Source organism: Lacerta agilis, chromosome 16 (assembly GCF_009819535.1).
Source record: "Lacerta agilis isolate rLacAgi1 chromosome 16, rLacAgi1.pri, whole genome shotgun sequence".
Classification (NCBI taxonomy): Eukaryota; Metazoa; Chordata; class Lepidosauria; order Squamata; family Lacertidae; genus Lacerta; species Lacerta agilis.
The window spans coordinates 6544561-6558576 of NC_046327.1; the positions used below are offsets into that span (position 1 = coordinate 6544561).

The 14016-nt window shown below is 47.4% G+C and overlaps 1 protein-coding gene across 1 annotated transcript; it reads right to left on the minus strand.

Moving 5' to 3' along the window:
* Positions 1–12709: 12709 nt before the first annotated feature.
* On the minus strand, positions 12710–13770 carry TMEM215 (transmembrane protein 215). Its single transcript, XM_033173398.1, has one exon. It carries the CDS (start codon positions 13658–13660, stop codon positions 12890–12892), a length of 771 nt encoding a protein of 256 aa, XP_033029289.1. The 5' UTR covers positions 13661–13770; the 3' UTR covers positions 12710–12889.
* Positions 13771–14016: the final 246 nt, after the last annotated feature.

Sequence of the window (14016 nt, forward strand, 5' to 3'; positions counted from 1 at the left end):
AGACTCCCAACTTTTATTTCACTGTGACTTAGAAGTATTTTTCTGCACGCTACTTTCCTCTATTTGCTGCTTGCACTGAAATGTAAGTAAACCCCTTTTTCCATTGAGCTTACTAAAAACGTGCGGCTCATTCTCTGCGACAGGGGTGAAAAGGAGCTGGTCAACAGACCACAAACAAAAGGGGATAAAAAGGTATAGCTGCATAATTACTAAGCTTTAATAAGCTGCCAAACTAAAAAGTGTTTTACTCTGCTAAAAAGGCTTCACAGCCATACAGTATTGTTTTTGTATTTCTTCCACACATGTGGGATAGGAAGTTTAGATCTAAATCTACAGATTTAATCCTCAATCCAGTTATCAAGATGGTCCTCTCCTCATTCAATACTCAGACGTATCCTGCCTCTATATGCACAGTACAATGTCCTATTGGTGACTAATAGCCACATCACAAATCTTTTCCTTATATAGAAAAAGAATCTATGAATTCTTCATAGAGAGCCAGTAGTGGTGTAGTGGTTAAGAGCGGTAGACTCGTAATCTGGTGAACCGGGTTCGTGTCTCCGCTCCTCCACATGCAGCTGCTGGGTGACCTTGGGCTAGTCACGCTTCTCTGAAGTCTCTCAGCCCCACTCACCTCACAGAGTGTTTGTTGTGGGGGAGGAAGGGAAAGGAGAATGTGAGCTGCTTTGAGACTCCTTTGGCTAGTGATAAAGTGGGATATCAAATCCAAACTCTTCTTCAAGCCTCATTCAAGCCATGCGGTGGGTGGGAGATCTCAGACCCTCCAGGCCCCTCTGTCTGAAACCATCTCAAAGCTGTTATTTGCCCAGAAAGAAAAGTTGCCATGAGGATACATTGCAGCTTCCCTTTGGGGACAAATGACAACTTTGGAGGGGGATTTTCAGTGAGAAAAATACACAGGGAAAGGATTAACAACAACACCATCGCCTGTTATGCTGCTCAGAGTATGTTACATAAGTTGTTCGTTGGCAATCTCTGTTTTTCTGCATTAAATGTTTTGTTGCTATGGCTAGTCTTTGTTTTATTTTATTTTCTGCTGGTTTTATATTTCGCGTGTAATTGACAATATTATTTTGTTTTGCATTTTATCCTTGTTTTGCATTTGATGTGTATTGAGCTAGAGAAATTATTTTGTGAGGTGACTAATAAATATAAATAAGAAGAAGAAGAATCTGACATTGGTAGTACTTTTAAGCTGAAGTGTTTGACCGACTAACACTCTAAGGCCTTTTAAATGTATCTGTGGGAAGGAAGGCTATCGATTTCTTTTGCTTTATTATGTATTTTGAGTTTTCATTTTGTATTGTTATGTTGCGAACGGCCCTATGATCTTCAGATGAAAGGCGGTATACAAATGTAATAAATAAATAAATGTTTGGCACAGTAATTTTTGTAAGTTTTGGGGTGGGGCAAAAAATCCTTCCCCAAAAGATCAGATTAATCCTCAGGGGGTGGGTGAATTCTTAAAGGAATTTTTAGGGGGGCGTGTTGCCTTTAAAATCATCATCATCATCATCATCATCCCAATTTCTGAGTGATTTAAGGTTTTGGGGGGTGCCAGAGTTGGTCTCCTTAGAATGATGGCTGGACTGTGATGTATTTGTGATATATAGCTTTATTCCTATATCTGTTTCTGTAAGGCTGTCCCCACTTTGCAGTTTGCCTGGCTGCCAACATACGGCGCTAGCCCTGCGAGCAGCAGTGTGACAACAATTGGGACTGGCAGGCTGCAAGATTCTGCCTGGCATGTAGCTAGCAGCTTGGATATGGTTAGGCTGGGAAGGTGAAAGGGGAGTTTATTGGTTGCATGAGTTGGGAAGGGGGAGCTCTAGGGGGTTACCAAGGGAAAGTGGCAGTGGGTTGGTGCAGCGGCAGAGCAAGCCGATCGGGCGCTTGGGGCGGCGCATGTGCCCTGTGCCTAGGGGAGGGGCGAACCGGGGCAGGACACTCCGCGGGGCCTCTGAGGAGTCTGCCTGCCTCCTCCCACTCAGCCGCCCTACAGCTGAGGGGGAGGCAGTGGGCGGACCGTTTGGGGCAGCGCGGAGCTTGCTCAAGCCACCGTGTCACTCCCAGGAGAGATGCGTGGCTCGGGTGCGCTGCAGGCTCCACGGTGAGTCCCGCCCAACATTTGGTCACCCCCTCAGTGGTGACACTTGGGGCCAAGGGCTTTAAAGGTCAGCACCAACACTTTGAATTGTGCTTGGAAACGTACTGGGAGCCAATGTAGGTCTTTCAGGACCGGTGTTATATGGTCTTGCCGGCCACTCCCAGTCACCAGTCTAGCTGCCGCATTCTGGATCAGTTGTAGTTTCCGGGTCACCTTCAAAGGTAGCCTTCAAAGGCATAACCACGCAGAACACATTGCAGTAGTCCCAAGGCTTTGAGGGACCCTTCAGGTGATACCTAGATGAGTCCCCAAGCTTACAACAACGTATGCACTTGCTGCTGTTCAATGTAGTAGCTTGATGTAGGTCTTTCAGGACCGGTGTTAGATGGTCTCGGTCACGTCTAGCTGCCGCATTCTGGATTAGTTCTAGTTTCTGGGTCACCTTCAAAGGTAGAACCACATAGAGTGCATTGTAGTGGTCCCAAGGCTTTGAGGGACCCCTCAGGTGACACCTGGATGAGTCCCCAAGCTTACAACAACGTTTGCACTTGCTGCGGTTTGAAGTGGTAGCTTGGTTGCCTTCAGAAGCATTTAGGAACAGAATTACCCATAGGAACACCATCACCACAGCCAACACGAAGAGTGTTTAATTGGGGAACCCAATGTTCTTGGGCTGTAGCTCCTGCCATCCTCAGTAACATCGGGTTCTCCAATTAAAGAGCCGAAGTCTTTGAACAACACTCATCCCATTCCAAAGATCTGTTCTGGATGAAGCAGCAGGCAACACACAGAGAGAGATAATGTGCCTGTCATGGCTTTCTTCTTCATTGTAACAGGCGATGCCGACTCACATACATAGATTTTTGCACGACCAGATCAGCTCCCAGTTTGTAAATTAAAGCACATTGCCACCTGCCTAGATGGGTTATTTCCAGCAGTGAGGGATAGGGGACTGGATTTGGATGGTCCCACCCTGCCAGCATATACCAGGGAAATGAAAAAGAGAGAATGGAGGGAGAGCCCAAACCTTATTAATATTAAATGTTCTTTTTTTTTTTACTGATGTTAATGTGGAATTAAATTGTGAAAAACAATACAAATTTATTTAACAAACCTTATTAATGAACTAGCTGAAAGGGTTGCTCTGTAGGCTATGCTTGGGTGCCAATACTAGATAACCAAACATACACGTATCTGATACACTGAGTTGACAGAGAAAGCATGCAACATGCGTCCAAAATATTTGTGAGCAGTGAATAGGAAAGGACTAGGCCTCTGCTTGCATGCACAAAATTATTATTTTTAAATTTTCAATTGTTCATTATTTTGGGGAGTTACAACCACCCTTCAACAAGGCGCAGGTCAATTCTGTGTCCAGAGCACCTGTCTACCAGCTCCATCTGGTACGCCGTGTGAGACCCTGTCTGCCTACAGACTGTCTCACCAGGGTGGTGCATGCTCTAGTTATCTCCCGCTTGGACTACTGCAATGCACTCTGCTTGGGGCTACCTTTGAAGGTGACCCAGAAACTACAACTAATCCAGAATGCAGAAACTAGACTGGTGACTGGGAGCGGTTGCCAAGACCACATAACACTGGTCTTGAAAGACCTACATTGGGGCTTTCTGGTCTGTCGTGCCGGCCATTAGAGCTCTGGAATTCTGTCAGGAAGAAGACTGGGGAATCTGCATAAGCGCTGCAGACCCCGGAAGAAACCCCAAATAGAGCGTTTTGGGGATGTGGAGATCCAGCGGGTGCCTTTTGGGATTCCCCCCTTTCCCTGGCAAAAGCTCTTCTGAGCGTGCCAAGAGTGAGAGGGGTCGGAGCCCTTGGCACTGAAGACCTACATCACTAACTTCTTTGTGCAAAGCTTCTGGACTGGCAGCAGTTAGTGGCAGATTTTTCGTTTAAAGGGGAATAGAAACAAAGGACAATTGTGAGTAAAAAGATTTGGATTTAATACCTGAATTGCGGAGGCGGAGAGATTTAAAAACGGCTCCCAGTACGTTTCCGAGCACAATTCAAAGTGTTGGTGCTGACCTTGAAAGCCCTAAACGGCCTCGGTCCTGGATACCTGAAGGAGAGTCTCCACCCCCATCGTTCTGCCCGGACACTGAGGTCCAGTGCTGAGGGCCTTCTGTCGGTTCCCTTGCTGCAAGAAGCCAAGTTACAGGGAACCAGGCAGAGGGCCTTCTTGGTAGTGGCACCCGCCCTGTGGAACGCCCTCCCACCAGATGTCAAAGAGAACAACAACTACCAGACTTTTAGAAGACATTTGAAGGCAGCCCTGTTTAGGGAAGCTTTTAATGTTTGATGGATTACTGTATTTTAATATTTTGTTGGAAGCCTCCCAGGGTGGAAGGAGGGGAAACACAGCCAGATGGACAGGGTATAAATATATTATTATTATTATTATTATTATTATTATTATTATTCCATGGTGGAGCTTTTTATAGGTGTGTGTCCTTCATATCTGTTGCAGTATGGATGCATTTTTAAAAGGTGGGCATCGGTACCTTCATTCTATGCAAGGAAGGAGCAAGAGAAAAGAGAGTGAGAAGAAAAAAAACTGGAATAGAAAATACTGGATTGGACAGGTTTGGGGTCTTCTGAGGTGAAGCAGATGTGTTCCATGCCCTCCAACATTACTCCAATGAAAATAGGGATGTCCGATCCCATCATCATCATCATCATCATCATCATCATATTATATTATTATTATTATTATTATTATTATTATTATTATTATTATTATTATTATTATTATTATTATTATTATACCTCATCCAACTGAATAATACCTCATCTGTTTGACTTCCAAAACATTCAGAAACCAAAGCGTCGCTTCTGATTGGCTGCAGGAAGCCAATCGGAAGCCTCAGAAGCCCCGTCAGACATTCGGCTTCCAAAAATAGTTCGCAAACCAGAACAGTCACTTCTGGGTTTGTGGCGTTCGGGAGCCAAAACGTTCGAGAACTAAGCTGTTCGACAGTACAGGGTTGCCTTCAGATGTTTTCTGAAAGTTGTATCGTTACTCATCTCCTTAACATCTGAAGGGAGGGCGTTCCACAGGGCGAGCGCCACTACCGAGAAGGCCCTCTGCCTGATTCCCTGTAGCTTCACTTCTCGCAGGGAGAGAACCGCCAGAAGACCCTTAGAGCTGGACCTCAGTTTAATAATAAAACATTAAACTTTTTTTTTTAAGTTCCCTATAACAGGGCTGCCTTCAGATGTCTTCTAAAGGTTGTATAGTTACTTATCTCCTTGGCTCAGGGGTTGCATAACTCCATACGCTCAAACCTTTCTCCGATGAAAATAGGGACATCATAAGGAAAAGCGAGACATTCCAGGATCAAATCAGAAACCGGGACGGCTTCTGTAAATCCAGGGCTGTCCATGGAAAAAAGTGAAAACTTGGAGGATCTGGTGTTCTGAGACATCCTAAACCACTTGAGGCTGCACCTGAAGCTTTGGGGCTACCTTGGAGTTTAAGAAGGAGCAGAAAAAACAGATCCTCTGGATCTGGGTATGTATAGCCTGCAGAAGAGAAGGTTAAGGGGTGATATGATAGCCATGTTCAAATATATAAAAGGATGTCATATAGAGGAGGGAGAAAGGTTGTTTTCTGCTGCTCCAGAGAAGCGGACACGGGGCAATGGATTCAAACTACAAGAAAGAAGATTCCACCTAAAAATGAGGAAGAACTTCCTGACAGTAAGAGCTGTCCGACAGTGGAATTTGCTGCCAAGGAGTGTGGTGGAGTCTCCTTCTTTGGAGGTCTTTAAGCGGAGGCTTGACAGCCATCTGTCAGGAATGCTTTGATGGTGTTTCCTGCTTGGCAGGGGGTTGGACTGGATGGCCCTTGTGGTCTCTTCCAATTCTATGATTCTATGACAGGTAGGAACCAAGAGGAGAGGAGAGGAGCAGTACAGTTTTGTTAACTGGCAGATCTAGCTTTCAACCAGGGAATAATTTGGCCAGGACTTGCAGTTACAGTGATTTCAGGAGGGGTACATAACTTGTCACTTGGTGTTAACGGAGGATATGCAACCATTAAACTGATTTATTTATTTGATTCATGAACCATAACTTCTTAACCCCTGCACCAATCTTTTTGGTTCTCCCTTCAACCAACTGTAAAGGCTAAGAGATGGTGACTGACTCCAAAGTCACCCAGTGAGCTCCACGACTGAGTGAGGAGTTGAGGCTTCATCTCCCAGGTCCTAGTCCAAAACTCTTAACTGCTATTCCTAGAGCAATTGTGCTCTGGGGCAGCTATATAAAGTAAGTAGGCAAATAAATATGGGGAAAGCCAAACGTCCCTTAGAGAAGGATCTGAACTGTTTTCCTTAAAGCTTGAATTTGTTTTATTCTGAATTGTTTCATTTGATGTTTTAATCAAATAATTTGATGTTTTAATCCAGGGGGCTGCGACCTTTTTCAGCTGTGGACCAGTCCACCGTCCCTCAGACCATGTGGTGGGCCAGACTATATTTGGGGGGGGGGGGGGGTGAACGAATTCCTATGCCCCACAAATAACCCAGAGATGCATTTTAAATAAAAGGACACATTCTACTCATGTAAAAACACGCTGATGCCCTGACCGTCCGTGGGCCAGATTTAGAAGGCAAATGGGCCAGATCTGGCCCACGGGCCTTAGGTTGCCTACCCCTGTTTTAATGTGTTGAGATGCTTTCTTTGAAATATAAAGTGGTGTAGAAATTAAATTAATAACAATAATTCTCTTTTTTTAAAAAAAGTGCCTAGACATTCTGTAGTGGCGACCATAGGTAAAGGTAAAGGGACCCCTGACCATCAGGTCCAGCCGTGTCCGACTCTGGGGTTGCGGCGCTCATCTCACTATAGGCCGAGGGAGCCAGCTTTTGTCCGCAGACAGCTTCCGGGTCATGTGGCCGGCATGACAAAGCCGCTTCTGGCGAACCAGAGCAGCGCACAGAAATGCCGTTTACCTTCCCGCCGGAGCGGTACCTATTTATCTACTTGCACTTTGACGTGCTTTCGAACTGCTAGGTGGGCAGGAGCTGGGACCGAGCAACGGGAGCTCACCCCATGGCAGGGATTCGAATCGCCGACCTTCTGATCAGCAAGCCCTAGACTCTGTGGTTTAACCCACAGAGCCACCTGGGTCCATTTAAAGGTGCCATTTGGTGATTAGCTTATCTATCTGAGTTTATAACACTGGAGCTCAGATATGGACGGTCCCTCTTCCTCTGGGCAAAGGTTGGCCCCTGAATGAGCTCTCTTCTTGGATGAACTTGTAAAACGCTGCTTAGTGAACTTGGTCTGGGTCTATGCAGCTGTCTGCCGTGAGCCTTCAAATGATGAGTAAATGTCTCCTCTCCCCTGCTTCTCCCTCTAAATGGCTGTACAATTTTATGTTGAGCATGTAGGAAAAGTTCACACCCCTAATGAAAAGCATCACCTCTCCCTTTGATAATTCCCTTTGAAATAACTGTCGGTAACAATGTTTCCAAAAACGAGACGGCCCTGAAGGAGCCCGAGGACTTCTGTCTATCTGCTAGATAGCATCACATGTGTGAGAGTCGCCCAGCCAAACCCTCTCTCTCTCTCTCTCTCTCTCTCTCTCTCTCTCTCTCTCTCTCTCTCTCTCTCTCTCTCCGTGGAAAAATCAGAAGTCGGTTTTCTGCAGAATTATCCCAGGCCTTCAATGGAGGGTTGGACGATCAAGTGGTCTGGAGTAAATTATGTATGATGAGCTCGTACAGATATTTTTTTCTTTCTTTCTTCAAACTCTGAGGCTTTTCAGAGCTGCGCAATCAGCCATAGAAACGAAGCATAGACAAACTTTCAAAAAAAAAAAAAAGCCCAGGACGTACAAATTACTCTGGATTTATTGAATATATTGTTCCTCACAATTAACCCTTGAAAGGCATCCTGCATAGATTAAATATATAACACATATAAAATCCCAAATCAGATATTACATGTACAGTATTGCACATATGGTACGGGGACACAATGTACATAGGTTTTGCTGACTCATTCCCTGCAGGCTTTGAGAGGTTCTCCAAGTGACATGCTTTATGCTGAGTCATCAGAAAGTTCCTGCTTCCATTGCTATGAAGACAAACGATAACTGAATTGATGCACACAGCCCACCTTGTGTGAAAACTCTAACTGACGATTTCCTTAACGTTACCTTGGAGAGGGGGGGGACACCCAGGTGCACAGCCAAGCCAAAGTTAAGCTCTTTTGAACATCACAGCCTTCAACTGGAAAGATTGAGAAACGTGCTCAATACACCCATTGAAACCAAAGGGGCCTAAAACTGCTTCGTTGTCATGGAATCATTGAATTGTAGAGTTGGGAAGGGATGCTGAGCATCCTCTAGCCCAGGCATGCCCAACCTTCGGCCGTCCAGATGTTTTGGACTACAATTCCCATCATCCCTGACCACTGGTGCTGTTAGCTAGGGATCATGGGAGTTGTAGGCCAAAACATCTGGACGGCCGAAGGTTGGGCATGCCTGGGCTAGCCCAACCCCCGGGCGTTATCAGCACCACAACGTAACCAACTGAGCTATTTTGGGTGGATGATGCCACTGGTTTTAGAACACAACATGTCATTTTATTTTTTTAACCCAGGTTATTCAGTTATCTCCTCCCCCATTCCCCAGATTATTCTACTGAAGAGGTACAGTTCTGAAGGAGACATGTGCACATGTCTTCTTCTGCTGTGGAAACAAAATAATAAATAATAAAAATTCCTTCCGGTAGCACCTTAGAGACCAACTAGGTTTGTTATTGGTGTGAGCTTTCGTGTGCATGCACACTTCTTCAGATACCACACGAAAGCTCATACCAATAACAAACTTAGTTGGTCTCTACGGTGCTATTGGAAGGAATTTTTTTATTTTGTTTCGACTATAGCAGACCAACAAGGCTACCTACCCGTAACTAGAACTCTGCTGTGGAAACTACTGCTGGAGCAGAGCTTCAGCCATTGATTTGGATGAGAACTGGTCTTAGATCCAAGTGCCCGGTCATTCCATAAGTGCAGTCACATTTTCTTTAAGAGAACCCATGAATGGGTTAGACCAAGTTCCACCTAGCCCAGCGTCCTGTTCCCAGCTCTAGCCAGCCTGGTATCTCTGGAATATCACAAAAAAGGCATGGACATGAGACCTTTTCCCCCAGCAGCTAGCATTTGTTTATATACTGCCCCGTGTCTCCAAAAGGCCTGAAAGCAATCACAGACATTGATAGCCCTTGACTCATCTAATCCTAGCAAATCTTGTGGCAGTGAATTCCAAACACCACCTCTAGCATGTGTACATATACACATACATGATTCTAATGGCAAGCTTCCTGTGGAGGGGCACTCCCCACGTTTTGTTTCTCCTCCGGACAGAGCTTCGGGGAGAGAGAAGTTCTGAGTTCAGCATACTGCGCACAGCACTGATTGGCAGAAGACCAATGACGTCACTAACCAACCGCATCTTTCTCTCCACTCTGAAAAAAGCGTTTAAAAATGCATTCTGTTTTTAAAAGAAATGGTGTGAGTGAATACGATGTTGACTGAATAATACATATCGTGCCCTAAAAAGAAAAAAAAGATGGATTCAGCATATCTGAAGCATGTGAGGGGAGGAACAAGAGATACTACTCTAACAGCATTGGATTCACTGGCCAGTTTGTCAAATGCATTGAGAAAAGGAAGGGAAGATGGGCTTGAGCTATGGGAGAAAACAAACAAACAAAACCACCAGCAATAATTTTACAATGAATTAAGTGTTCAGGACAGGGCAATGGGAGAGGAATCTGGCTATATATATATATATAGACATTCAAAGTAGTCACAGTGAATGCAGCAGACGGAGAACCATAACACAGGGTTTTGTCAAAACAAAATTAAAAATTAAAAAATTCCTTCCAGTAGCACCTTATAGACCAACTAAGTTTGTTCTTGGTATCTTTGTACTTGGTTAGTTAGTCTCTAAGGTGCTACTGGAAGGAATTTTTTATTTTTTATTTTGTTTTGACTATGGCAGACCAACACGGCTACCTACCTGTAACAGGGTTTTGTTTTATTCAGATTTTAAAAGTGTCACCATTAAGATGGCATATTAATATGGCCTTTTGAAATATGTTTATATTCCTCCCCCTCCATGAACAATAGCTTGTCAAAAATAAGTATCCATTCGCATTCCCAAAACCCTTTTCCAGACTCTCAAAAGCTTTTCCACCTGTCCCTATATGCCTTTTAAAGTCAAAATCAGGTGTGCTGTCAATACCAGCGATGCTGTCCTGTCGTAAGCTAGTTACACTACGCTTCAGATCCATTTCACTAGAAATCTAGCATTGCTTCAGATCCATTTCACTAGAAATCTAGCATTCTCTCTCCCCCGCGGCTCCCTCCCCACGGATATCAGTGCAACAGAACAATGACGTAACACTTAAACTATGCTGAATATTCAACAGAGGAAAAAATAGTTGCAAACCCATAATGGGTTATTAAAAGCAGACACACACACCCAAAAGTAAAAAGTGGGAATCATGTTTCCATCTTCTCAGAGCAATTCTATAAATTACAACCCAAGACATAAGCTGAGTTCGATGTGACTTACGCCCAGGAAAATGTGCATAGGATCAGTGGTGGCGTACCGAGCCGCTTGGCTGCCGGGAGCGGCAAGCGCAGCGGCACCCCCGGGGGGTGGGGCATCGTTCCGTAGCGCATGCATCATGATGTCACAACGCATGCGCTATGGAGCGCACTCCAGCTGGGCTGCCTGGAGCGAGTGGCCCCCATCTGTAAGGCTGCAGTGCAGCGCTGTAGCCTTGCGAGTTGCTGGGCACGAGCAGCCGCCGCACGGACGGGACGGGGGGCCGCTCACTCCCGGCCCGGCAGTCCGGATGGACTACGCATGTCCACACATGCGCAGTCCATCCGGACTCCCAAGCCGCCGCCCAGCACCCCTTCCGTGCGGCGGCTGCTCGCACGGAAGGGCTGCCAGGTGGCGGCTTGGGAGTCGCACTTGCGGGGGGTGGCGCCAAGTGTCACTCCCCCGGCTGGAACCCGGGGCACAGCGCCCCCATCGCTCCCCCCTTGCTATGCCACTGCATAAGATTTCAGCCCGAGTAACCCTGCTGCTAGGGTTAACTGTATTTCTCTTAGGCTGAGTACACATTAGCAACTTAAAACACAGTGAGGTCATTCCTTCCCCCACCCAGCTGTGTTTTAAGTTGCATTTGCATGTTGTTGTACACACCTGAGAAGGGACGGGGATGTCTTTACCTGTTGGGTTCCCCACCCCTGCAACCCCCTTCCCCAAACCCCTATTCACGAAGTTGCCATCTGCGCATGCGTTGCCATCCACCCATGCGCATGCGCTGTCTTCTACATCTCAGCTTGATAGCCTGTGTGGCTTAAATTTTCCTGGCGGGCTGAAGTCGGTTTGAAAAGGGAAATGCAACAAACAGCAGCATTTCACAAACAAACAAACAAAACTACAGGATAGCTCTGGACCACGGGTACACGGACTGAGAAGCTAATGATGGGAGCGGAGGGGAGCCAGAGAAAACGGCGATGTGTACACAGACTCCTTACTCCCGCCAACTGTCTTTGCTGTTAAAAATGCTTCTCAGTCTCCGAGATCGGCATGGGTCAAATTTATTTGACACAATGCAACTGCTGGGCTGTCTGAAGTTCCCTGTCTGAGCTATACGATGGTAAAAATGAAAGGGCCGGGCCAAGATGTTTTGCCGCCTAAGGCAGAGTAGCAAGTGGCGCCCCCTACAAGTCAATGTGTGTAGTACACGCAGGGGAACGGCAGTAGATGAGTGGCTGCATGCAGAATGCCCCGGGTTCGATCCCCGGCATCTCCAGGCCGGGTGGGTAGACACCCCAGTCTGAAACCCTGGGCAGCTGCAGCCAATTAGGGTCGACAGCACTGAGCTAGGCAGACCAATAGCCTGACTCGGTGTAAGGAAGTGTGTGTCCAACATTCCGAAGGCTGGTCACCTGATTTTGGCACATGATGCGGAAAATCCCTCAAGCGCCTCTTCCCCCACCCGGTAGTAGGAATACAAGAGCATGTTAAATAGGCAACTCACGGCACCCAAAACCGAAAACTTAGGGCCAGCCTGGCTCTCCCCGCCCTCCGCCCCACTTCACCAGATGGAAGCATCTCAAAAGAAAACACCGAACTGCACCCGGCCTCTTTATCAGTGCTTTCAGAAGTCAGTGGAAGACACAGAGCTCTGAATATCTTGTGCTTCCAAGAAGTGCTCCTGACATTTGATTTCTGCTTTACTTTTGAGCAAGAGAGCATCCCAACCCACTCCACCAGCCCCAGATCCCTGCGAGGTTCGGTAACGCACAGCCCCCCAGCTGACAAATCATAATAGAAAAGACTGATTCTCCTGAAACATGCTTATTATTACTTTTGACAAGAAACCGAAAATAATAACTAAATAAAGTTGTTTTCCCAGGCACAAAAGGTTTGAGTATCAGTCACATACCAGGTTGTTGGGGATTAGAAAAAAGTTAGTTAACAGCTATGAGAATTGTCCCATGCAGTGCAAATCCAGCCAATATAATTATTATTATTATTACTACTATTACTATTATTAGCAGTTATTATTTTTGTTTTAAAAGAGCCGGCTGCTGGGAGGGTTCCTTCATTACTTGCTCGAAACAACACCGCCCATTCGTCAAAGTCTTCTTTAAAAAATAAAAAAGAGGGGAGGGGGAGAAAGAGGACCCGTCCACCAAGTCTTTTCAAACTATCGTCTCGTGATCCGAGCTGATTTCCTCGCTGGGGTTTATATAGCAACAGTACCTGTCGTAAGGGCTGCTGTCCTTGTAGGAACAGACGATGATGCTGTTCAGAGGGGCCACGGAAACGGTGTCCTCTGCGCCCGGGAGCGCGGGGGCCCCTTCGAAGACGGGAGATCCTTCCTCCTGCTGCTTCTCCTGCTCCTCTAAGGCACTAAAAAGGGTGGCTCCGGCCCCCAAGACATTCCCAGGCATCTCCGGGCAGCAGTTCTCCAAATATCTCCGCTTCTCCTCCTGCTCCACTTTGTGCAGAGAGCCCCTGCCCTCCCCGACGGCGGCGGAGGTGGTGATGGTCGTGCAAGTGGAAAGGCTGTCCTCTCCTCCTCCTCCTCGGGGGCTCCCCTTCCTGTCCTTGGCTCCGTAGGCTTTCTTGGCCAGCTCGTCGCAGCTGCCCTTGCCAGACTCCAGGTCCGACGGGGTCCTCAGCAGCTCCAGGACGTCTTTGTCTCGGGGCTTCTTGCGGCAGCAGCAGCAGCTGCCGCAAGGCGGGGGCCCCCTGTTATCGGGCCACTTGGTGCAGCCGTCGGTTTTCCTCGCCAGGGCGATGGCGGCGATGCCCGGCAAGCAGATGGCCGGCCCGATGGCCAGAAGAGGGATGTCCCCCAAAGTCTCCCCCTTGATCCCGGACACTGTGAACATGAAGCCGAACACCAGGACGACGCTGACCAAAGCCACCACCAGACCGGTGCGAGGGTTGATGTCGTCGGGGCGCATGGCTTTCACGAACTCCCCGGGGTCATCGGAGGAGCTCCCTGGGCTTGAGGGTGGGGGAGAGAGAAGGGAGCTCCGTTTGCCAAGAGAATCCTTCGCTGTGGGGCGGAGGTGGGGGGAGAAGAGGCAGGAAAGCAGCAGCAAAACTCTCTCCCCCCCCCCCCAGCCGACTCACCGCTTGCAAGAAGGGGCGTCTCAGTGCATCGCCCTTCCCTTCGCAACGCGCGCGGCGAGGCTCAGGGGAGCGCGCAGTCTCTGCGCCCCAGCAGCATTGCTTCTCGCGCGGCTCCTGCAAAGCCGGTTTCCCGGTCCTCCGACTGCTGCCTCTGCCGCTGCTAGGAGCGCTGCTGCCGCCGCTG

Bases quoted from the DNA above. Each gene is read 5' to 3' on its own strand.
- TMEM215 (XM_033173398.1), bottom strand. From the start codon at position 13,660: ATGCGCCCCGACGACATCAACCCTCGCACCGGTCTGGTGGTGGCTTTG.